The sequence below is a fragment of the Taudactylus pleione genome, unplaced genomic scaffold (assembly GCF_031769625.1).
Source record: "Taudactylus pleione unplaced genomic scaffold, aTauple2 ptg000108l, whole genome shotgun sequence".
Classification (NCBI taxonomy): domain Eukaryota; kingdom Metazoa; phylum Chordata; class Amphibia; order Anura; family Myobatrachidae; genus Taudactylus; species Taudactylus pleione.
Genome location: NW_028284510.1, coordinates 2,879,805 through 2,905,283, shown reverse-complemented (window position 1 = coordinate 2,905,283; position 25,479 = coordinate 2,879,805). Strand labels below are relative to the sequence as shown.

At 37.3% G+C, this 25,479-nt stretch overlaps 1 protein-coding gene across 1 annotated transcript; it reads left to right on the top strand.

Annotated features, from left to right (window-relative positions):
• LOC148525448 (formyl peptide receptor-related sequence 4-like) lies at positions 1 to 25,026 on the top strand. Its single transcript, XM_088470934.1, has 5 exons — positions 1 to 58; positions 6,606 to 6,664; positions 8,544 to 8,683; positions 11,964 to 12,035; positions 24,153 to 25,026. Exons 1-5 carry the CDS (start codon positions 1 to 3, stop codon positions 25,024 to 25,026), a joined length of 1,203 nt encoding a protein of 400 aa, XP_088327060.1.
• Positions 25,027 to 25,479: the final 453 nt, after the last annotated feature.

The following is a 25,479-nucleotide window of genomic DNA, read 5'->3' as shown; positions in this document are numbered from 1 at the left end:
ATGGCAAATCTTGAAATGACTGGCCAGCAGAGATATGCCAGTGAATCGTCAACACCAGGTGAGGAAAGAGAGTACAAAATCCTGGGGCATGACATCACAGCCCTGATCTCACTGTCAGGAGAGCCAATGAGTGTGGTCACTCATTTAACAAGTTGAAGCAGTGGATCAGAGCAAAAAGCAGTTATAGTGAAACAGTCAGGAAGATCCATGCATTCAATTGTAAATCACACTGTAAGTAAAAAGTCACTGTGTACGAATACAGTAATGTACCTTGATACATGTGCAGTGACACTAAGATGCATGTGCAGTGTACTGATAATCTACTTCTTATTTATAGAATGTAAGAATTTTATTGTCCACAATTTCAAAGGTTAGATCCAAGAATTCATCTCCTGAGGAAACCACTTATGGGCTATTAAGGCAGGGAAATACATAGAGAAGTGCCATATTGCTCTTTTATACTGGATTGATGTATGTAAGGTAACAGACTTTGACAATTGACAGTCTTTATACACACCACTGCATGGGGATATAATCATTGGCCATCACTGTCCTACCTTGGATTGTATGCACTTTTATAAGTAGTATTTAAGGGATTGAGTGTCAGGATGGACTGTTAGCTATGCATGCAATAATCATCTGCTTTAAAACTCACCCTTTCTGCTGCAAATACCAGCATCAAACTATATTGATATGAAGTATGTGCAAAGTCTGACTTTACACCTATGTTCTGTATGTTGTAAAAAGCATGTTAACAAACTGTAACTTTAGCTGTTGATGTATCTTTATTTTAAAGCTGAAACTAACCATCTATGTTTTGCATGCTGCAATAGTCAATTGAAACTTAAACAGTTTGTTATATCTTTATTCTCAAGCTGCAACTACGTATCTGCAATTCATATTGGGGCAGATGTATGAAGCTCTGAGAAGTGATAAAGTGCAGAGTGATAAACGACCAACCAATTAGCTTTCAACTGTCATTTTTCAAACACAGCCTGTAACATGACAGTTAGGAGCTGAGTGGCTGATCGTTTATCAAGCTCTAATTTATCTCTTTCCAGAGCTTCATACATCTGCCCCATTGTCTGCTAAAGCAAGTTTAAACAACTTCAAAGGCTATTGCTGCTATTTTGTCAGTAACATAATATGACTGTGCTTTCTGCTCTAAATATTTGCTAATAAAGTTTTGTGTGATTTCTGCTAGACATACAGTCAGGTGCATAAATATTGGGACATTGATAGAATTTTCATATTTTGGCCTCTATTCACCACCACAATGGCTTTGAAATGAAACAAACAAGATGTGATTTAACTGCAGACTTTCAGATTTAATTTGAGGGTAATTACATCCAAATCAGGTGAACTGTGTAGGAATTACAAAGGTTTTTATATGTGCCTCCCACTTTTTAAGGCAAAACTAATATGTGCTTCTAAAAGGGGGAAAATTTAAAATGTTGGGCCATATTTAAATTTGGGAGCGGTCCTCCATTTCTTTGTAGAACAACTGAAATAGGGAAAAATTTACCAACCATCTATGCATAGTTACCATAAATGGTTTGCCACCAACAGTTTTGTCATCAAGGGCGGAGATCGGATGGTTCTCTGCTATTGTTGGCAGAGAGGACTGTGATGTTTTTTTTCTCCTTCAGTATGGAGATATACTGTATAGCTCAGCTCTGCCTCCCAATGTGCCCACATAGCCGTGCCACTTCCATGATTGGCCCCCTGTCTGTGTGTCCTACCTTGCGAAATATGTTTTGGTAGTTCAAAACATATGTAATGCAACAAGTCCATATAACTTATCGCTCCACCAGTCTCCGTAATTTCACTGTCAGGGCTCCAAAATATTGTAGTCTGTTGCATCACTGAGTTCAAGCCTCTTTCTGGATACCTTTTGAATTCATGCCATATCCTCATGCTTCTGTGACTTTTCTACCAGTATGAGCCTATTATGGAGATGCTTCTGTAGGGTAGGTATGGAAACTACAAAATAAATTGACTGAGAACTATTGCAGCTATTCTTATGAAAGTAAATATAGATTTTGTATAAATAGTCATTTATAGTGATATATATGTTCATTAAATGACATATTACTTACCTCTCTGAAGTCCCACATAGGCTGGAGAGGAGCTGCACAGAATGCCTGGAAAATGTCCACCAGAGCTATTTTCCCAGCATTCTGTGCATGCGTAGTATGTAAATTGCCAGGAAAATGGCTGACACACCATTTTCCCAGTGTGCTGTGCATGTGCAGCAGACTCTGGGCATAGACTACTGCCCAGAGTCTACTAAACATGTCAGTGTGCCACGGTCGCCAGCGAGAGAGGAGGGGGCCCTGGATGGTGAGTGAACATGTGCCACTTACTCTCTAAATACACCCCGGATAGTACAAGTATATAAACGTATTTAAATGTATATGTATTTTTGTTTGTTTGTTTATTCTATCTTCCTTTTTTCAGAGCTCTGGAACAGCTAATTGTTTGTGAAGACAAAAATTATTTACTGAGACAATATTTTATAAAAAACTATTCAAACAATACATACAGAATTTTGGTATTGGTCTCTAAAAAAAATAGTGGAACTGCCATTCAAAGGTATGAGATAATGAATAATAAAAATGTAAATATTAAAACAAATACGTATAATTTTGATTATATATATATACATATACTGTATATGACAAAAAAAGAATAGATCTGTGGCACTGCTCCTTGAATTGTTCAGTCTCAAGGGTAGGTAGTACTACTGGAAGTCTTTTTCCTCCTTCTAACAATATGTGTCACTATACTCCTTTTTAGCAAGCAGGTGGCAGCTTAGTCCTTGAAAATGCTGATTGGTAGGTCGGATAATCTAGGAACAAAGGGGGGAACAAGGACAAGCGCCTGATAGTGTAGTAGTTAAAAATACCATAAATTAAAAGTATATATATTCATATGCGCGTACCATAGATATGCTTGTATGTTAAGCATATAAGGAAACAATCCTTAGATCGCAGTCAAAAGGGTTCAACGTCAGACGTGACCTACAGCTTATGTTTCTCTGCCCAGGAAATCACCGAGCAGATAGCTACAACCTTATTGGAGCAGAATAATTTGCTTCCATAGTGTGGTATATTTTGTAAATATTCAGTTTTAATATACAAAAATACACATATCACACACAAAATAAACAAGAAAAAGTAGCCTATCTTATAAGTCACAGCGATCAATTCCTGTTGGGGTACCTCCAGGTAAAGTTAGCATGAGTCCATTCAAAAGTCATATAAGGTAGGTATAAATGATGTATAGGGATGGTGTATCTATCCTATATATATATATATATATATATATATATATATATATATATATACTGTGTATATATATAAACTAGTGAGATTTCAGTAGCACCAGTAAGTAGAGTATACCTAGTATGGTGTTACAGTGAAGCAAAAAAAACAGTTAATAGTAGCACCCACTAACAACAACGGGGTGTTAGCTCAATCCAATGAATAATAAGAAGTGCTCAACATCTTATAAACAAATGAAAGTTGTAAGCTGTATATCGGATCAGAGTGCCTTGAAGTGCCATAAGAAAATTTAAAAAGTGCTTAGTGCTACCAGTGCAAAAATACATATGTGATTAAAACATAAGTAATTGATAACTATTAAGTAAAGTATGGTTTTGGGCCCAGTAATAAATAGATATGATATATATCCAGCATATATGTTAAGAGCATACACATTAATTTAGACACAGTTGTTGAAAACAACAAAAACAGTAAATCAAGGGACTTAGATAAAAAGTAAAAGTCAATACAGTACTTCTGGATGAGGTATATATAAGTGCATAAATACTCTAAAAACATATATTAAAAGCTTATCCTGTTTTTAGGTATAGAGAATCAGATTGTCATATGAGGTGCAGGTTTCCCAACGTGTTTCATCACTGGTTGACTTCTTTAAGGGGATGGTGACCCTGGGGAATGTTGCTGTACTTATACCTAAATAATTTGGTAGATTTCCTGCACAAGGGATCAGACTTGATGTCATTTCCAGTGACATCACTTCCACTTTCACTGGGAGACTGAGTGCATAGTTCCACTAGTAATGTTTTATCATATAATGTATTCATTAGTTCATCTATATGTTATGTATATATATATATATATATATATATATGTATATATATATATATATATATATATATATATAGTAAGTGGGTTTCAGTATTTGGTCAAATAATCGGAGATATGCCATCCGGTCGCTTCTGCTCTTTAATGCCCCACTTTCTGATGAGGTGTTCTAGTCTATTCCACGTCACTTCCACTCTTTGATGCTCAACTTCCAGTTAGGTGTTCTTGTCTATTCTGCATCACTTCCTGGAAGGTCATCGAGCATTCTAGGGTGCGCCATCCAGTCGTTTCCTTCTTCATGCCCCATTTCCGGTGGTCTTCTAGTCTTCTCTGCATCACTTCTTTCTAGTCATTGGATGTTGTTCCCCAGTGTAATTCATAGCCGGCATGTCTGTAGTGTATTTTGCGCATGCGTGTTTCATCAGTGACCATTTTGTTTCATGTAAATACACTGGGAGCATCAAATCACTTCTGTGGAACACAGAGATGGTTGCTAGATTGTACTTTGGAATGCAAGCTTCATCTTCAGCCTTATTTTTGGTTACCAATGTGTTTCTCCAATTACACATTATCCTGTGACCATCCTGGCCATCTACCATGGGAGACATATCATTAGTAACGTGGCATATATATGATCTTAACAGTACCTGAGATCAATAATATACCATTATTGATTTATGTGTGAAATTATACATATATGGGTACAAACCCCCTTATATATTAACAAGTGCATGCCAGACCTGACTAATTAATTTTTCGAGTTTTTGTACATGGGACTCCTCATTAATAAAAAAAATTTCTAAAAAAGGAAAGCCTGTACTGGAGGTAAATGTTACATTATATTCTCTATATTGTAAACCAACTGAGGCAGAGTAAAATGTTCAGGTATTGATAGCATATTTATAGTGATGGTGACCAATTACTGCAAGGGTATCACCCTTATACAGTATCAAAATTGTAATTAGTTGAAGTATTTAGTCCTGCCCAAGGGAAAGATCTACAGCACCTGATCTTCCCTGTTTGTCTCTCAGATGGCTATTGGTCAGGCTCACACTTTATGGCTTTCAAGATCAGATGAGATTGGGTAAATTCAGTGTGGTATGGCTGTACATAAAGGGACCTTAGGACAAGTTGACCGATATCTCATCATAATGAAACTGGGATTAGTTCATATGAAGAGTGCTATCTCATTGCTTTCATTTAACCCTTGAGGGGAGAGTGTCTGTAGTTCAAATATCCCAAACATTTCTCTTTTGGATAGTGTGTTGGTGAGATTTCCTCCTCTTTCTCCCAAGGTTACATGTTCGATGGCTTTGAATGTTATTTCCTCAGGATTGGATGCATGATGTTAAGTGAAGTGTTTGTAAACCATGTGTCCTTCCATTTTATTTTTAATGCTTCGGATGTGTTCTTGAATTCTTAACTTTAAAGTTATTTTGGTTTTCCCCACATACATTCTAGTAGATAAATGATGGAGGTGGAGTTACAATTCATATGTTGCAGTATTTTATATACTTTAGAATTTTTATGATATTTGAAGGTTTTTCTCTGTGGGTGTAAATGTCTGCATATATTGCATTTACCACATTTATAACAGCCAGGATATTTGGACAAAACAATGTCATATTGAGTGTTAATATTATGCAGCAAGATGGGAGCTAGTATGTCTTTTAGACTCCTAGCTTTCTTAAAAATGACAGGTGGTAAGGACTATTTTAGGATAGGGTCAATTTCCAATATGTGCCAATGTTAATTTAGTGAGTTTTTTTATAATATGTTCCTGTGTGTTGTTTGTTGTAATAAAGTGAACAAAGGCTTTCTTCTTTTTCTCCTTCTCCTTATACTGAAGTAGTTCACTTCTTTTCACACCTTGAATTTTGTTTGATGCTTCCTTTATAATTCTATCCAGATGTTCTTTAAATTCATATCATTGGTGATATTGTATATTAAAAACTGATTAAAAGATTATTCAGACCCATCCCAAATTATTAAAATGTTGTCTATATATCTTTTGTAAAGCTTGATCTTATCTTTAAAAGGGTTGTCATTATAGATAAATTTAGTTTCCCAGATTCCCATAAAAAGATTAGCAAAGGTTGGGGCAAAGATTGTCTCCATCGCTGTGCCACATACACATTTGTTGGTAAAAAGCATCTAAAAATTTTAAATAATTATGATTTAAAATAAACATCATAAGATCACAGATAAAATCCTTGTGTATCAGGATTAATGACCCATCTTTATCCAGGATTTGTCTGCATGCCTAAATTCCTTTTGAATAGTAAATATATGTGTATAGTGCTTGGACGTCGATTGTAGCCCACGTATAGTTTTCTTTCCACTCAATGTCTTTCAGGATCTGTAAAACACTAGTTGTGTCTTTCAGGTATGAGTGTAGATCTTGTGCATATTTTCTTAGAAAGACATCCACATATGTGTGATGTAAGTGAGTCAATTCCTGCTATGATTGGCCTTCCTGGTGTTTTTTCTAAGGACTTGTGGATCTTTGTGAGAAAGTAAAAGATGGGGGTAATATGGTTGGTCTGCATGAGGTATTGAAATTCTTCTTTGTTAATAATACTTCTATGTAATCCTTGTACCAGTAATGTCCTCAGTTTCTCAATATATTTGTCAGTGGGATTGCTCTTCAAAAGTGTGTATGATTTTTTCATCACCTAGAAGTCTGTTGTCTTTTTCTAGGTAATAAGAATGGTCCATTATCACCTGCCTTCCCCCGTTGACAGCGGGTTTTAAAACTATTTCCTTTTTATCTCATAAGTTTTTTATGGCTTTTTTTTCTCCATTCTTTAGGTTATTTTTGTTGTCAGATGGGATGTCCACTTCACACAAGTCCTTTCTCACTAGATCATAGAATATGTTTATGTAATTGCACTTAGATTAAATTGGGTAATACTTGGATTTCCCTTTTAATCCCGATTTTGAGGTTTCTCTTTCATAGTTCGTGACAATCGCATTATATTTTTTAAGGAAGTGTCTTTTGAGTGTCATAAATGAGTATGTTTTAAATGTATGTGCTGTATATATATCATATCTATTTATTACTGGGCCCAAAACATTACTTTACTTAATAGTTATCAATTACTTATGTTTTAATCACAAATGTATTTTTGCACTAATAGCGCTAAGCACTTTTTCTTTTGGTTTTAACAAAATGTATTTTGAATTTTACATAGATAAAGTACAACAATATATGTGTGGATAAGAGAAGGATTTGACATATTACAGAAACAAAAATATAGGATAAGAAAGTAACCAAATTACACATATAGCAATAAACCAGTCTGAAAACAGATGAAACATAGAAGAGAAAAGATTACTATATTTCATAGCACATATTCAAAATAGATTGTAAATTATAGTACAAAATACACAAGAGAACAAGTAGGAAACAAAAAAATGCAAAAGAGAGAAGGGAGAAATGAAGAGAAAAGAAAGGGAGGAAGAAGAGGAAGAATAAGATGGGGGACAGGGTAAGTGGGAAAGAGGCCAAATCTGGGTCTACGTTGTATATTGGGAAAACTTAAATATAAGTCGCCATAATAAAATGGAGAGAAAATAACTAAATAACTAATATAAATTAATTATGAACGTTAGAGTATGAGGTTTGAGAAGCCTGAGGACAGGGTCCCATGTGGCGTGGTGTTGTTATAGAGGAACCAGTCACACCAAACCTTGATGAACTTTGGAGATGTATTGCGGATATAAGCTGATATTTTCTCCATGGCCGTCACATGCCAAATTTTATTTATAAGTTGCTGGCGAGGATGGGGTACCATTTCTTTCCAGTGTTTTGCAATTAGACATCAAGCTGCATTCAATATATGTGACGAGAGCTTATCAGCATGTTTATTAAGGCCTTCAAGTGGACAGCCAAGGAGGAAAGACCAGGGAGACTTAATCAGTGGTATTTTAAAGATTTACGAAAGAATACTGGTAACTCCATCCCAGAATTGAGCTATTTTAGGGCATGACCATCATATGTGTATAAAAGTACCTATCTCGCCACAACCTCTCCAACATTGATCAGAGGTTAAATTATACATTTAGTGCAAATGGGCAGGTACCTGGTACCACCTATAATACACCTTATAGGTATTTTCCTTAATTAAGGAAGAAATAGAGGACTTAGACACCCTCTCCCACACCACAGACCATGTGTTCTCATCAGGTGAACTCCCTAAATCTTTTTCCCACTGAAGTTCATGATTTGGTGTATCTGGAAGTTTAACAAGGATCAAAATGTTTTAAATACCTGATATGATACCTTTCATGAGAGGGCTATGGAGATATAGAGACTCAAATTACGTTAAAGATCTATCAATTGAATTAGAGGGGAGGGAATTTATAAAATGCCAAACTTGAATATAGGTAAAAGTGTTAATAGAAGATATGTTGCATTTATTCTGTAAGGAGCCCAGAGAGGCACATCCACCTGAGTCAAGGATATCAGATACCACCCTTATCCCATCTTTAATCCATGGAGAGAAGCGGGCAAGGTTGAAACCCGGGGAAAACGCCGGGTTAAACCATATAGGAGTAACAGAGGATGGGTAGGAGGTAATATTATAGTGAGATGTATAGTAATCCCAAATGGAGCATGTAAAAGAAATAACTGGATGTAAGTGAACAGATTGAGGTCTGTCAGGTGCAGCCAAACCTACGATAGCAGACATAAAAGGGATATTGAACAAATTTGCTTCGACTTCTACCCACCTAGGTACCTGGGAGGCGGCAAACCAAGCTATTGCCTGGCTTAAATGGGTAGCATAATAATAGAGGTTAACATCAGGAAATCTGTTGCCCCCATTGGTAGTTGGGCAATGGAGAGTGATAAAACTGATACGGGTAGGCTTGGCTTTCCATACAAATTGAACAAAACACCTGTGTTATTGCAATAAAATCGATTTGGGAACAGCAACAGGAAGGGTCTGAAAAATGTAGAGTAGTCTAGGCACGAGGTTCATCTTAACTTCCACAATTCTACCTAACCAGGTAATAATTAGGTCATGCCATCGAAGGAGGTCTAGTTTAATAGTTTTGAGCAGAGGAGGAAAGTTTGCAGAGAATAGGGTGTCATATCTGCTAGTTATATAGAGTCCTAGATATTTAATTTTAGAAGGACACCAGGCAAAGTTATAACTGTGACGCATGAGATCCAAGGCCATGGGTGATATATTAAGTGCAAGAGATTCAGTTTTAGAAAGGTTAATCTTGTAGCCTGAGAGAGAACCATATTCAGACAATACTTGAAAGAGTTTTGGTAGAGATGTATGGGGAGAAGTTAAAGGTAGAAGAATGTCGTCAGCAAAAAGGGCCACTTTATATTCTGCCTTTTCTAGTAAGGTACCTCTAATATCTGAATTAAGGCGAATTTGAGCTGCAAGGGGTTCAATAACCAAAGCAAAGATCAAGGGTGACAAAGGGCACCCGGGTCTAGTGCCATTGGTTATGAGGAAGGGGGATGAGAGAAGACCATTCATAGAGAACCTAGCTGAAGGTGTAGTGTATAGGGCCTGGATGCCCTGGAGGAAATTACCACCTAAACCAAATGCCCTCAGTGTTTGGAACATAAAGGGCCAGCTAATCCGGTCAAAGGCCTTCTCAGCTACCAGGGAAATCACCAGGGCTGGGGTACAAGTAGAATTAATTTAGTGAATGAGGCTAATAACCCATCTAGTGTTGTCCCTGGCCTGTCTCCCCAGTATAAAGCCAACCTGATCATTATGAATTAAGCTAGGTAATACAGAGTTCAGGCGGTTGGCAAGTATCTTAGCAAACATCTTAGCATCAGTGTTCAACAGCGAGATAGGTCTAGAATGAGCACAGTTGGAGTGGTCTTTTTCTTCTTTGGGAATGACAATAATCCTAGCCTCTAGGACCTCCTTGGAGAAAGAGCCTCCTGACATCACACAATGTTGAACACATTAGCAAGATAGGGGGAAAGTAAGGAATTAAAGGATTTATAATATGTGGCCATAAAGCCGTCTGGGCCAGGGGCCTTATTGGTCTTAAGGTTCTTTATCACGTCTGAGATCTCCTGCACCTCAATTCCAACACTTAGGGATTCAAGGGCAGAGGAAGATAGTTTAGGTAAATTACAGCTGGTTAAAAAGTTTTGTATAGTGTCCTCAGTAGGGAGAGAACTATCCAAAGAAGATGAGAGATTATACAAATTATTATAACATTATTATAATGATTTTCCTAACCAATCAGGACTGATTAAACTTATGAGAGTGTGTATATCTAATGGGCACAAACAAAAATCCAATTTCTTTAAAATTCTATAAACCAATATTTTTTATAATTACTTTCAATTAAAGTTAAAATTACTAATGACATATAAAGCTTATAAGATAAGTACAACATTATAGAACATATAACAGATATGGTTTTAAATAATATGGAGTGATCAATTAAAATATCAAACCAAACAGCAGTAAGATAAGACAAAATGGGGTCAGTATCTGTACAAGTCTTATTTGTAAGGTTAGTGGTTGGTAAAAGTCTATTTACTAAAAGCCACAACAATGAACCTCTCCCTTTATAAAGTGCAGATGTGAAGCTGTGGATATTTCAACAAGTTCAGAGATAGTTGGGGGGTTGTGCGTACACACACACCACCTACTTTATAGTTATGGCAGTTTGTGGGAAGGGGCCCTCCATATCCTCTGCTGCAGAGTTCCCAGGATTGCGAGGTGTGCCACAGCCATTGTTGCCTGACACAGTAGGAGACTGTGTCCATCACAGGCTTGTTGTTGTGCTTCCTGCTGATCCCTGGTAATTCACCGGCTAAGTACTTCACTTGACTGTAGCCACTGCACCAATGTATTGAAGACCAGCAGGAAGCACCACATAGAGCCTGTGCTGAACAGCCCTCTGAGCAACCCTATGAATGTCCATCGAAAGTATTCCACCAGAGCATCTGCAACTGCCTACACAGAAGCAGTCACAGGCCAAGACACGGCCATGAAAAGGTTGCGACACACCTGCGTTTGATTCACCATCCTCCCACAAATGGTCACTGACTGTCAATCATTCTGTGATCTCGATTATCACTGCAGCTGATATTGATATTCAATCTCGGCACATGTGTAGTGTGACTCATATGCATGTGTAGTATAAAAAAAAATGTGTTCAACTATGAAAACATTGGTATTGCACCCACTTCTGAATGAGGCTCATAATTATTTTTAACCTACACCCAGATTTTTTTTTCATGTTATTGTTATCCAGGTTTTACTTAATGAATGCATTTTTTCAAATGTTTATTGAAGTGTTCTTGTATTGAAAATACATAAAAAGTAGATTGCAGATTTATGCATGCACTTAATTAATAAACTCTCAGCTTTTTACATGTATATGTTTGGCTGCTTTTGTTTTCTTACTTTATATCTCTTAGTTAAAATGAATGTCATAAGCAGCCCATACACAGTACGTATCTTTGCACGATGTGCACAATTTCGATTGATCGTAACGTGCACATTGTGTGTTGTATATGTATGTTTACGATGCCGATACGCGTCCCCGCCATTTGTAGCACTGGATTGTAGATCTTATGGAAAAAATGTAAGATCTATCGTGTAGGATGTGATACATATGCATTTCGGGATCGTATGATCGTAACGATCAATTGTACACCATTTGACCTCATCGTATGGAGAATTTCAAGGGAGGAATCTCAAGGGAAATTTTGATGTTTCTAAATTGCACCGTGTATGGTTGGCAATATACTACAATGAAAACAGTATTTAAATAAAAGAAGAAAGGATTTCATTATTTCATGTCTTGTTAACATTTGCAGATTTTATACATGTATTGATGTGTTTGTAGGTGTTCAGCTAACATGAAGTTTCCTGATTCAAATCACAGCTTATTTGATGAGACACAGGATTCTGGCTTTCAGTAAGCTTATTTATATACATGATTATCTATATTCTATAAATATATATACTGTAGTCAAATATGGGTTACCAAATGAAATGTGGGTCATTGACCTAGTAATGTAAATAATAAGGTTGCACTTACATATAACAGATAATATTGATATACATAAGTATTGTGTAAATGCATTATGTTACATATATAGCATATGTTATATATAGCATAACAACGGCACTCTCCTTTTGCGTAAATGGTTCTAGTGGCCTCCAAAATCCAGTGAAGATGACTGAACAAACACATACAGCAAAACAGGTGGCACTCAGGATAACTGACACAAACCAGTGGCTAACACAGCAATGTTTCAATGTATTGGATACAATTTCTTTAGGGTGCTCACATTGCTATTTAAAAACACAAATAAATTCCTTTCCCCATGTGTATGAAGTGTGCACTCCTGGAAGTTCCTTTGGTTTACCCTCACTTTGGGTAAGGAATTATGTTTCTGGTGCAATACCATACAGATAAATTAAATAATAATACAAATACAGGTTGAGCCTCCCATATCCAAAATGCTTGGGAACAGAAGTGTTTTGTATATCGAATTCTCTATATTTTGCAGTACTTGCATAGCATAATGAGTTTTCAAGGGGTTGGCCAAATATGCTCTGTAAAGCACTGCGGAATATTTGTGCGCTATATAAATAACTGATGAATAAATAAATATATAAATAGAGGATGGGACCCAAGTCTAAACACAGAATGAACTTTTGTTTCATATGTGCCTAATAAACACAGTCTGAAGGTAATTGTATACAACATTTTTAATAATTTTGTGCATTATACAATGTTTGTGTTTATTAAACCATCAGAAAGCAAAGGTGCCACTATCTCAGAAGTGCTCAGAAAATTCCTTATTTCAGAATATTTGGATATGGCAGACTCAACCTGTAGCATATAATTACATACTAAGGTATATAGCATGTTCTTAGGACTGATCCTGTATATTAGTCTGGCTCAAGGAAGATTGCTTTATTTTGTATTTTTGAGTTGGTCTATGGGTCTGTTATTTCATTTGCAAACACTTTATGGCTCATAAGATTTCCATTGGGACTACAGCTTAGGAGAAAGAAGTTAGGTACAGATGTATCCTCCCTCATTGTTGCTCAGGTCGCGTTATACAGGCATTTTAATCACATAATGAAAATACAGTCGATTGGTGCAGTGAGATGCATATGTGACTTACTGTATTAGCAGTCCAGTTTATTGACTTTTACACAGAAACCCTCCGTGCACTGCTGCTATAATGGTTTGCCATACTGTACAAATTTTTGTACTCACACTTGCTCTTGCACACCATGTTTCAATATGTAAGCAAAAAATTTACAGTTTATACCAGGTGTCATTAGTTAGTATGTTGGGTGTGGTTCTGTCACTTTAAGCTAATGAGCCAGCACTTAAACCGATTGGAAAAGCATAATTTGTATTTAAAATCTGTGTGAGACCTAGAGCCAAATGCTCATATTTTTGAAGGTCAGCGTAGGGACTGACAGAATTGGAAGACTGTGATGTGGTTGGTCAGTATGACAAATTATTGCAATACTAACATTCCCTGGAATTAGAAGCACAGTTTGGAATATAATGGTGAGTGCTGAGTTTGTATGAATTTTTTATTTCTATGGTGTGGTCACATACCACTGGCACCACAGATGTTTTGAGTGCCGTGGGTCAAAGCAAATTGTGTGTGTGTATATATATATATATATATATATATATATATATATATATATATACACACACACACTACCGTTCAAAAGTTTGGTGTCACTTAGAAATTTCCTTATTTTTTAAAGAAAAGCACAGTTTCTTTCAATGAAGATAACATTAAATTCATCAGAAATACTCTATACATTGTTAATATGGTAAATGACCATACTAGCTGCAAATGTCTGTTTTTTAAAGGAATATCTACATAGGGATATAGAGGCCCATTTCCAGAAACCATCATGCCAGTATTCTAATGGTACATTGTGTTTGTTAAGCACGTTAGAAGACTAATGGGTGATTAGAAAACCCTTGAAAACCCTTGTGCAATTATGTTAGCACAGCTGAAAATGGGTTTGCTCGTTAGAGAAGCTATAAAACTGGCCTTCTTTTGAGCCAGTTGAGTATCTGGAGCATCACATTTGTGGGTTTGATTATACTCTCCAAATTGCCAGAAAAAGAGAACTTTCATGTGAAACTCGACATTCTATTGTTGTTCTTAGAAATGAAGGATATTCCATGTGAGAAATTGCCAAGAAACTGAACATTTTCTACAACAGTGTGTACTACTCACTCCAGAGAAAAGCACAAACAGGCTCTAACCAGAGTAGAAAGAGAAGTGGGAGGCCACGGTGCTCCACTGTGCAAGAAGACAAGTAAAGTAGAGTCTCTAGTTTGACATATAGATGCCTCACAAGTCCTCAACTGGCAGCTTCATTAAATGGTACCCGCAAAACGCCAGTGTCAACGTCTACAGTGAAGAGGCGACTCCGGGATGCTGGCCTTCTAGGCAGAGTGGCAAAGAAAAAGCCATATCTGAGACTGGCCAATAAAAGGAAAAGATTAATATGGGCAAAATAACACAGACATTGGGCAGAGGAAGATTGGAAAAAATGTTATGGACAGACGAATCGAAAAACATTTGTGAGATGCAGAACAAGGGAAAAGATGCTGGGAGAGTGCCTGTCAAGCATGGTGGAGGTAATGTGATGGTCTGGGGCTGCTTTGGTGCTGGTAAAGTGTGAGATTTGTACAAGGTAAAAGGGATTTTGAATAAGGAAGGCTATCACTCCATTTTGCAACGCCATGCCATACCCTGTGGCCAGAGCTTGATTGGAGCCAATTTCCACCTCCAACAGGACAATGACCCAAAGCACACCTCCAAATTATACAAGAACTATTTAGGGAAGAAGCAGGCAGCTGGTATTCCATCTGTAATGGAGTGGCCAGCGCAGTCACCAGATCTCAACCCCATTGAGTTGTTGTAGGAACAGATTGACCGTATGGTATGCAAGAAGTGCCCATCAAGCCAATCCAACTTGTGGGAGGTGCTTCAGGAAGTGTGGGGTGAAAATTCTTCAGATTACCTCAACAAATTAACAGCTAGAATGTCATAGGTCTGCAATGCTGTAATTGCTGCAAAAGGAGCATTCTTTGACAAAATTAAAGTTTGAAGGAAATAATTATAATTTAAAATAAAAATTATTATTTCTAACCTTGCCAATGTCTTGACTATATGTTCTAATCATTTTGCAACTCAGTTTTCATGTAAATCACGAAATTGTCTGGGTGACCCCAAACTTTTGAATTGCAGTATATATATATATTTATATATATATATATATATATTATATATATATATATATATATATATATATGTGAAGTTGGGAAGGAACATGCACCTGAGAGTGTGTTAATTCCATGTGAAATATATATGTGCTCAGATATATATGTGCATACCAAATAATAAAACTTTAAGGCTTATCTGTATTTCTTTTACTGGGATTCCATGTGGTGGGATAGAAATGGGACTCCAAAAGAATCAGGAAGACCTTAATAGGATGGGCTCGGACAGAGCCAGATGAAACACAGATATAGTGTAGTATTTTGTTTAAAAACCAATAATGTAATTAAGTATATAATGTGTACTGGAACAATACAGGTGGATAAGGTTGGCTTCAAATAAACAGAAAATGACCCTTATCACAGATGTGCTTTTTCACAGAGGGGTACACAAGGATTAACAAGACATTGAAAAAAAGATAGTAAAATGCTTAACTGCAAAATGGTCAGCAGAGTGGAAAGAGACTGGAGCAAGGGTCCCAACGCATTTTCTCTAAAAAGACTTCCTCAGGGGTACTGGTAAGCCTCTTGGGGTGCCCTTTATATACTGTACCTAGCAAGGTACTGAATAGCACTATTTCAGCATCTTCCGCCGTTCTGCGCATGCGCAAACCCCCGCGGCCATTTTGTGTGACGTCATCTATGACGTCCACCATATTTCATAGTGCTGCATGGTGCATACTGCGCATGTGCAGATTGTGGCGGCCAGCTGACAGTGCCTGCCGCGATCGCGCCTACCAGGATCCAGTACTAGGTGGGCATAGGATAAGGAAGTCACTCCATATAGGTGAGGGGAAGGAAAACACAAAACATTGCTGCCGATTGACACGCAGATGGCGGCGGCCATCTCTTTGGTTTATCCTAATACATTCAAGCAGGCGCCCATTTTGTTGGTGGTAAAAGACCCATAATGTAACAGAAACAGACATTTTGTTTCTCAAGACTTAACTGGGAGCAAACAGTCACGAAAACTTTAGTGACTGAGTGTTAACAATAGTACAACACAAGGGTCAAACTGTACAATTGTATATAGAAAGAAAACATAAGAAAGTCATTTCATATGAACATAGGAAAGAGTAGCACAAACAATGCCACCGATTGACACACAGATGGCGGCGACCATCTTTTTGTTTTCTAGTATAACATTATAGTAGGCAGACATATTTTTGGTGATAGATGGCCTGTAGTGTGACAAATATTGGCCATTTTGTTTCTCATAATTTAACTGAGAACATTACAATTACATGATTTGTGAGGTGACAAAATATTAAAAGTGGGACAACATGAGGATCAATCTGCACAACCATAAATAGATACAATAAATACAATAAATACCCCTCATGATAATTTAAAACATAGGGGACTGTAAAATTAAATTAATAAGTAAAAGTGAATAGAATTAAAATCAATAACAATCACTAACAATAATAATATCATTGTTGTAGTCAATACATCAATGGACACAAGGTGTGAAGTGAGATAAATGCATATTAAATCCACCTCAAAACTCCCTTGAAATATATAGCAGGAATTCCGGGCTCTAAATACACTATGTGGAAAATCTTCCCGCTTGATCACAACATGCTGTTAATTACATTAAATCTCTCTCTGATATTCTGACCAGACAGAAATAACAGCTGTGTGCTGTGAATGCTCCTCAGGTTAGTAGCATGTGGCAAGTTCACCAGATAACACCAGGGTTAGTAATAAACAATCTTTGGATATGGGTCCATAGTATACCTTCGTAATGATTATGCACAGTGACTAATCCACTACTGAAATCCAGCATCCACAGGTAATGAAGGAGAATTACTTGAGAATTAACAGAGTATCTTTTTTGGAATAGCTGATATTACAAGTCTGTTATTTTTAATGTGATTACTCTTTTGCTAACAAGTAATCAATTCATGCTGGTCACGAAATAAATGTATTGATGGATTCCGATATAAATTATCATCCACCTGACAATGAATTCATTATTGTCTTTTGAGAAAACCCCGGTAGAGCAGAGAAATGCATCAAGATGACACTTATAGCTGGCTGCATTGTTCCTGCTGACTACGCTGTGGACACCAATTATAGACGCTGCAGCAATACATCAGATTATCTTTAATTGCTGCTATTGACAAGAGAGAGTTTAAATATATCCTCTATCATCTAGCCATCAGTTGTGAATGGTGTATTTTAGAAGATACTCTGTTATTTCTCTGGTAATTCTCCTTCATCTGCTGTGGATGCTGGATTTCATCGATGGATTGTTTATTACTCAGCATGGTATTATCTGGGGAATTTGCCACATGCTGATAACCTTAGCAGCATTTAAATCACACAGCTGTTATATTCAATTTAATTAAAAGCTTCCTATGGGTTAAAGTCATACCCAGACTGGGTATAACTACATGTACTATGTACTACATTTACACAACATTGTTCCCCATTTATTTGGGGAAGATCAATCAGAAATATTTTCCATTTTGAGGTTGATCTAACATACTGTATATTTACTCACTTCACATATTGTGTCCATTGATGTATTGACTACAGGAATGTTATTTATGCATTGAATGGCAAAGATTTGTTTCTGTTTTTCAGGAACAGCTGTTCTATTATAGTGTATTTTAACATGTAAATAAATTGAATTATAAGAGCTCTTGGCATTATGTATTAAGAGTGGTTTCAAGGGAAGATATATATACCTTTTTCTAGTACTGTTGTTGGGGGTGTGGGAATTATCCATCATATGTCACCTGCTTGTAATTAACTACATCAGAAATGGACTATTATTTTAGTTAACAGGACGATAATGGAAAATCATCAAGATGTGTCTCACCAGGGCAACAAAGATTTACAGTGGAGACCTTCTCTCCCCAGACAGACAGATACAGGAAGAAATGATGATAATGGGCATCACATGTGATACAAGCTTGAAGATTACTTAAAAGTTGATCTGCAAAAAAATGGGTCTATTTTTAAGACTGATCCTAATTTTGAGAACTTGAAAAATTGGGGCCATATCTGTAGGGGCCCTAATTTAAAAGATCTACTCTACAGAACTAATATGCACTCCCAACATGAACAAACAAGAAATTGGTTAATGACCCTGAAAGGTTGGTTCAAATGTCTGGGTTGCATGACTAGCAGAACATTAATGACTGGACAATCATTTCCCCATCCACATTGTGGATGCATAATTTTGCTCAATTATTGCTTAATATGCCAAATGGATCATGTGATATATTTCCTAGAGTGCCCATGTGGTTGAATGTATATTGAAAAAAATAACCATATCCTCTGTGGCTTACAAATTGATCATATATACAATTGTCTTACAGCAATAATGGTTTGGATAAACCCATGGCAGCAAACATCTTGAAAATGGGACTCCAGATTTCTATGCTCAAATACATGATCATAGACTAGATACCCCTACAGATGAGAGGTGGTGATCGTCGACTTTCTCTCTTAAAAAGAGAGGGCAAATAAATACATTGTGTGGACACTGTGGCCTTCAAGGGCCTCAATGAATATAATCATTTAAAAAAATGTTTACAATGACTCTACAGTCCAGATGAATGGGCATACTTTAAATTGTATTGAACCCATAAACATAAAGCATGGTCATTCCTTAGGTTTTATCTGAGGTTCTGATTAACAATTTTGTTTACATGCATTTTTTCAATTAGATGCTGGTGGTTTCCTGACTATATTTGTACAACTATAATGATATTTTGACTACTTTTGTAATGTCTTTTTTTAGTATGTGGGTTGTTTCACATTTTCTTCCCTTACAACCATGGTTGTGCAAGTAACATTTCCTTGGAGTTGGTCTGTGAAAAATGAATGTTCATGGATCCCTATTTGGATCATGTAGAGACCTCAGGTTTAAATTTTAATTATTACTTGCTGTATACCCAAGTTTTCTCTTTGCACTTGCCCTGATGAGCTATCTTATTGAGTGTTTTGTGTATTTCTTTGCTGCTTGCCATATTCTAAGTGGCCACTTCCTATTTTTTTCCATTCCAGGCTGAGATGCAAACAGAAAGTTTTTTTTTTAATAACCTTGATTGGAAGCTGCCAGTGAACAGTATTTCTTTTTTTGCCTTTTATATATTACTACTAGGGGCCTGTTGTTTGATAATGTTATATCTTGTGACTCTCTGGGTACTTACGATTTTGCAAGTTAGCACAAACCAGAAGTCACGATCGGACCTGGTGTCAATAGCCTTCCCTACTGCAGCATTTCCACATGCTGTATGTCCTGCTGGCTGCTCCTAATGGAACTTGATTTAGGAGGATGTTGTTTCACATACTTGGTTAGATTGTGGGATTTTCCAAACACTTCTGACTTCATGGGTAACGCTGACTGGAAGTTGAGGTTATTTCAAATTTTGGTAGCCTTTGTCCTATTTAGTTATTTTTTTACTTTGTAACAAGACAGGTGAGTACAAGAGGGTGATCTAATAAAATTTATTCATGGATTTATGGTTAGATATTACATATTATAAGTGATTACCTACTATTACAGTGTTTGATGTCATTTCCAGTGGGAGATTTGGAAATCCAAAAGTTGCCAAGTATATTTAGGGAGGTCAGTTCACTGTGGTGTATGTCAATGTTTGTGACTGAAATGTCAACTTTTTACTAATGTCTTGTTTGTAACAACAATAAATCATCTTTTGAATAAAGTCCTTGGTGAGTGCACTCTTTACTCTACTTCTCGCATCTCATTTTTAATAGAGATGTGTACTTTGGTTTTCCTGAAATCCTAACAAACCTGAACTTTTGGGTTCCAAGTCGAATCGAGTCCCAGTTCAGAATCATTTTGGGGTTCCAAGTAGAACCAAGTCCTGGCTCAAGTCCTCTGGCAGTTCAGAAATCAGATTTAAAAAACAAACTTGAGTTTTTGGATTGCATATAAAAATGTCCAAATTACATGATTTTAGCTGTTTTTACAGGGTTTTTTTTAGATTTTTATAATTTTTTAAGGAATTCATAAGCAAACTGAAACTGATTCTGATCATAACACTTGAGGGTGGTTTTGTCAAAAACAAAATATGATGGTGAATTAGAACCAAAACAAAAACACACCGGTCAGCACACATTTCTAATACTTGATTTTGTATTATACTTGTTTAATTGTATTTTGCTTCTCTTATGTTGAAAATGAACTGATAACTCAAACAGCATTTTTTTAATGCAATTTTTCACAAATAACTTTTTAATCACACTGGTGTATGAGTATCCAATCATATCATATCAAACAGGTGATAATGATCATATTAATATGTAGGTTGATACACAGTCATTAACTGAAACAGAAACAGCAGTGTAGGAGTCTGAGGAACAGCCACACTCTGCTAAAAAGATGAGTTAGTGGATGACAGTTTCATGTCACAGGTCATACACCATGACAAGACTGAGCAGAGAAACAAGACACAAGGTAGTTATGCTGCATCAGCAAAGTTCTCTCCCAGATAAAGATTTCAAAGCAGATTTGGGTTTTAAGATGTGCTGTTCAAGCTCTTTTGAAGAAGCACAAAAAATGGGCAACATTGAGACGCAGTGGTTGGCCAAGGAAACTTAGTGCATCAGATAAAATACACATCATGCTTACTTCCCTTCTAAATCTGAAGATGTCTGAAGATGTCCAGAAATACCTTCAGCTCAGAACTGGCAGAAACCAGTGTGACCCAGGTACACCCATCAACTGTTCGGAGAAGTCTGTCCAAAAGTAGTCTTCATGGAAGAATTACAGTCAAAAAGTCATACCTTTTGACATGGAAAAAAGACCAAGTGACTCAACTATGCACAAAAACTTAGGAACTGGGGTGCAGAAAAATGGCATGGTGTTCTGGACTGATGAGTCAAAATTTGAATTATTTGGCTGTAGCAGAAGGCAGTTTGTTCACCGAATGAACAAATGCAAGTTTTGGGCTGGTGGGAATTTGGTCAAGATTAATGGTGTCCTCAATGCTGAGAAATATAGTCAGGTACATACTGATCTTGCAACACCATTAGGGAGACATCTGATTGGCTTCAAATTTATGCTGCAGTAGGACAATGACCCCAAACATACAGATAATGTCACTAAGCACTATCTTCAGCATAAAGAAAAACAAGGAGTCTTGGAAGTGATAATAAAGTCCCCACAAAGCCCTGATTTCAACATCATTGAGTTTGTCTGGGATTACATGAAGAGACAGAAGGATTTGAGCAAGCCTATATCCACAGAAGTTCTTTGGCTAGCTCTCCAAGATGTTTGCAACAACCTCCCTACCAAGTTCCTTCAAAAACTTTGTGCAAGTGTACCTAGAAGAATTGATGCTGTTTAGAAGGCAAAGGGTGGTCACACCAGATATTAATTTGATTTAGATGTTACTTCTGTATATTTACTTAGCATTTTGTTAATTGATAAAAATAAACTTCTTACAGTTCTATTTTTTTAAAGCATTCTTCTGTTGCAGCATTTTTTTTAACTCTTGCACAGCACTGTATGAATAAATATATATATATATATATATATATATATATATATATATATATATATATATTATTTATTAATATATAGAAGGGATGTGGAGATGCAGAAAGTGGGAATATCAGTCCCAGCACATTCAGATGCAGACTAATACACAATTTGTATATTATCACAGCTTTAAATCCAGCAACGATGCTTACACAGAGTCATTAATCTTTGAATGAGGCTCTATGTTTCTTCCCACTACTTGTTAATATCTTTTCTTTTTAATTTGAAGAATAAAAATATGATACATTAAATGGAATTAAATGGAAAGGGCAAGTAATTATGTGGTTGTTAATGCTTTTCTTATAATTATTGTAAACCAATCATTCTAAAATAGGGGGCATCATTCAAGCATACTGTACAGATGTGTGCCCATGCATCCAGCCTCAATACGCCATGTGGCGTAAGATGCCTGGTCCCAAGCACCTATAATATTACAGGGCATTTTAGTTGCAATGTGATGTACTAGGACGCACCAGGAGACTGCTGATTAATTTGATATGCAACACTTGTATATCTGTGTATGACTGTGTCTGTAAATAAAGCTCAACGTAATTGTGGAGGAAAAAAGCTGTGTCCACTGCATCCTAACATTTCGTATACAGATTCTGACTCAGTCGTGCACACAGGGCTGGATTAAGGTCTATGGGGGCCCCTGGGTAACAAACTTGTGGGGGCCCCTATATACCACCATTTCTCGTCACCCTAGGATTTTTTTTCTTTCTATTCACCTTAATGCCCCTCTAGTAATGCCCACTGTAGAAGTGCCCCTTATGCAATGTCCCCAGTAATGGTCCCCCTATACAGTGCTCCTTATGCAGTGCCCCCTGTAGTAGTCCCCCCTATGCAGTGCCCTCTGTAGTAGTGCCCCTTATGCAGTGCCCCCAGTATTGGTCTTCCCTAAGCGGTGCCCCTTATATAATGCCCACAGTAGTAGTCCCCCCTATACAGTGCCCCCAGTAGTTGTCCCCACTATGCATTGCCCTCAGTAGTAGTTCTCCCAATGCATTACGTGCAGTAGTAGTCCACCCCTATACAGTGCCCCCAGTAGTAATCCCCCCATGCAGTGTCCTTTATATAGTGCCCCCAGTAGTAGTCCCCCCTATGCAGTGCCCCCAATAGTAGTCCCCCTCTATACAGTGCCCCCAGTAGTAGTCCACCCCATGCTCTGCCCCCAGTAGTAGTCCCCCCTATACAGTGCCCCCAGTAGTAGTCCCCTCCCTTGTTCTGCCCCCAGTAGTAGTCCCCCTTTTACAGTGACCCCAGTAGTAGTCCCCCCCTATACAATGCCCCAGTAGTAGTCCCCCATGCTCTGCCCCCAGTAGTAGTCCCCCCATACTGTGCCCCAGTAGTAGCCCCCCTATGCATTGCCCCCAGTAACAAACACCCCCCCTATACAGTGCCCCCATGAAGTGGTCCCCCTATACAGGGATGCCTGTAGCGCTCCCTCCCCCCCTATGCAGTGACTGTGCCCAACACACACACAAACAAAAAAAAACTTACCTGAATCCCCGCTACTGATGCAAGTCCCGGCTCTTCTGTTGCATAGTTGAGAGAGGCGTCATAACGTCTCTCCCATCATCACCAGCTGCGGGGGGGAGCCGGCTCCCTAAGTTGTGCAGCAGCCAATGAGAGTCTGTCTGACTCTCATTGCCTGCTGTAACATACACAGAGCTGCCGCCAGCGGCTGTGTGTATATCGCTGTGTAGTGTGAACTGCGCTCACTGTGCGGTCTACTCTACACTAGCAGAGGGGACACTAGCGGCAGGCACAGACAGCGTATCGCTGCTAGTGGGGTCACCTCCGTGTTTGTGCGCCCAGGGAAGACCGCCCCTAAATCCGGCTCTGCGTACACAGACTAAGACACATTTTTAGGTGAAAAAACTGCGAAAATGACGACTGGCACTAGCAGAGATGCACGGTGCCTGGAGCACCAAGGGGGGGCTACTGCAGCAAAGATGAATGAGGACACATCTATAGTGACTTTGGACATGTTAACTTGTTTTCATGTGTTCCAAAACAAATATAAAACTACAAAATTGTTTCTTTTGGCAGGGGGAAATGTGTCTGAAAAAGCTGTACAATACTGTGATGGGTAAAATAATATGAAACATACAAATAATGAAAAATAAAAATTATTGAATTATTGTGATAGCATTATACTTTTAACTTTAATTCAAACATAGAACATATATAATAATACAACTGTTTATGTTCTAATCTGCTTTCAGGACAACATCTGCTGTGCACTATAATCTCTTGGACAATCAGACGTTCTCTAATCGGACAAGATCAGATGATGACTCCAGTTATTCCATAATATATACAATGCTGTCAATCATTTTATATGTCATCATTTTTGTTTTGGGAATTGTAGGGAACGGCTTAGTTATCTGGATTGCTGGGTTCAAGTTAAAGACAGTCAGCGCTGTGTGGTTCCTTAACCTGGCCATAGCCGACTTCATATGTTGTGCCTTTATCCCAGTTACATTTTTGAAGCCTTACCATATTGTTAGTTTAATCACCATTGCTTATTGGTTTTTGAACATGACTGCTAGTGTCTACTTTTTAACTGCCATGAGTATTGATCGCTGTGTCTCCATAATGTGGCCATTTTGGTCCAAAACTTATAGAACACCCAAATTAGTCTGCAAAATTTCAGCAATACTTTGGGTGGTTACGTTCTTATTATGTTCTCCTCATATGATTATAACCTATGGTAGTTATTATAAGTATTATACAGTATTGGATATCACTAGTTTTGTCACCATGTTTCTTGTCCCTTTTTTTGTCATACTAATGTGTTATTGTATAATTTGTTTTAAACTTAGAAAAGTTAAAACACCAAAGAGGAAACAGCGACCCTATAAGATCATCACTGCAGTCATACTGTGTTTTTTTATCTGTACATTTCCAATTCACTTTTGTCGATTGCTGGTAACATCTAATTATAATATATCTAAAATAATATTTAGCATTTCTATATGGCTGATTTTTTTCAACAGTTGCATCAATCCCATCCTCTATGTCCTCATAGGACAAAATGTTAAAGGCATTTTAATACACTCTATACCATCCAGACTGGAAAGATCTTTAAATGAATGATTAACCACACTTGTAGGGGAATAATTACACTGATTCTTTAACTAATGATACAACAAAATGTTGTTCAAGTTTTGACTTATACATGTGCTGCCTAGCTTTATATATGTAAGTTGCTACATGTTATTAACAGAAGAAAAATCTGCATTTATGCAAAGAAAAGATGTACATGTGCTCCTGTTTTTGAAAGTGGAGAAGCAATTATTTGGCCTCCTTGGAATTAGTCTAGTAGATAATTCAACTTCAAATTTACCTAACATTCTCACCCATTTAGATCTTGGTCCTAACCAATGGAACATTAACTAGTATATTGCGTAGTTAGGCTTTAATCTACGGCATTCAACTACCTGAAGTGCATGACTTGGAATCAGTATGACATACTGCTGGACCTAAGCCCGGTGGATGAAATACAGATGCCAGAAATCCGGCAGATGAAGATTCCAATGGCACCTGGTA

Excerpts from the sequence above, each read along its gene's own strand:
- LOC148525448 (XM_088470934.1), top strand. The coding sequence starts at position 1 with ATGGCAAATCTTGAAATGACTGGCCAGCAGAGATATGCCAGTGAATCG. Across the intron at positions 8,684-11,963 it reads ATAGGAGTAACAGAGGATGG|GTGTTCAGCTAACATGAAGT; the intron begins GTAGGAGGTAAT and ends ATGTGTTTGTAG. Across the intron at positions 12,036-24,152 it reads ACACAGGATTCTGGCTTTCA|GACAACATCTGCTGTGCACT; the intron begins GTAAGCTTATTT and ends ATCTGCTTTCAG.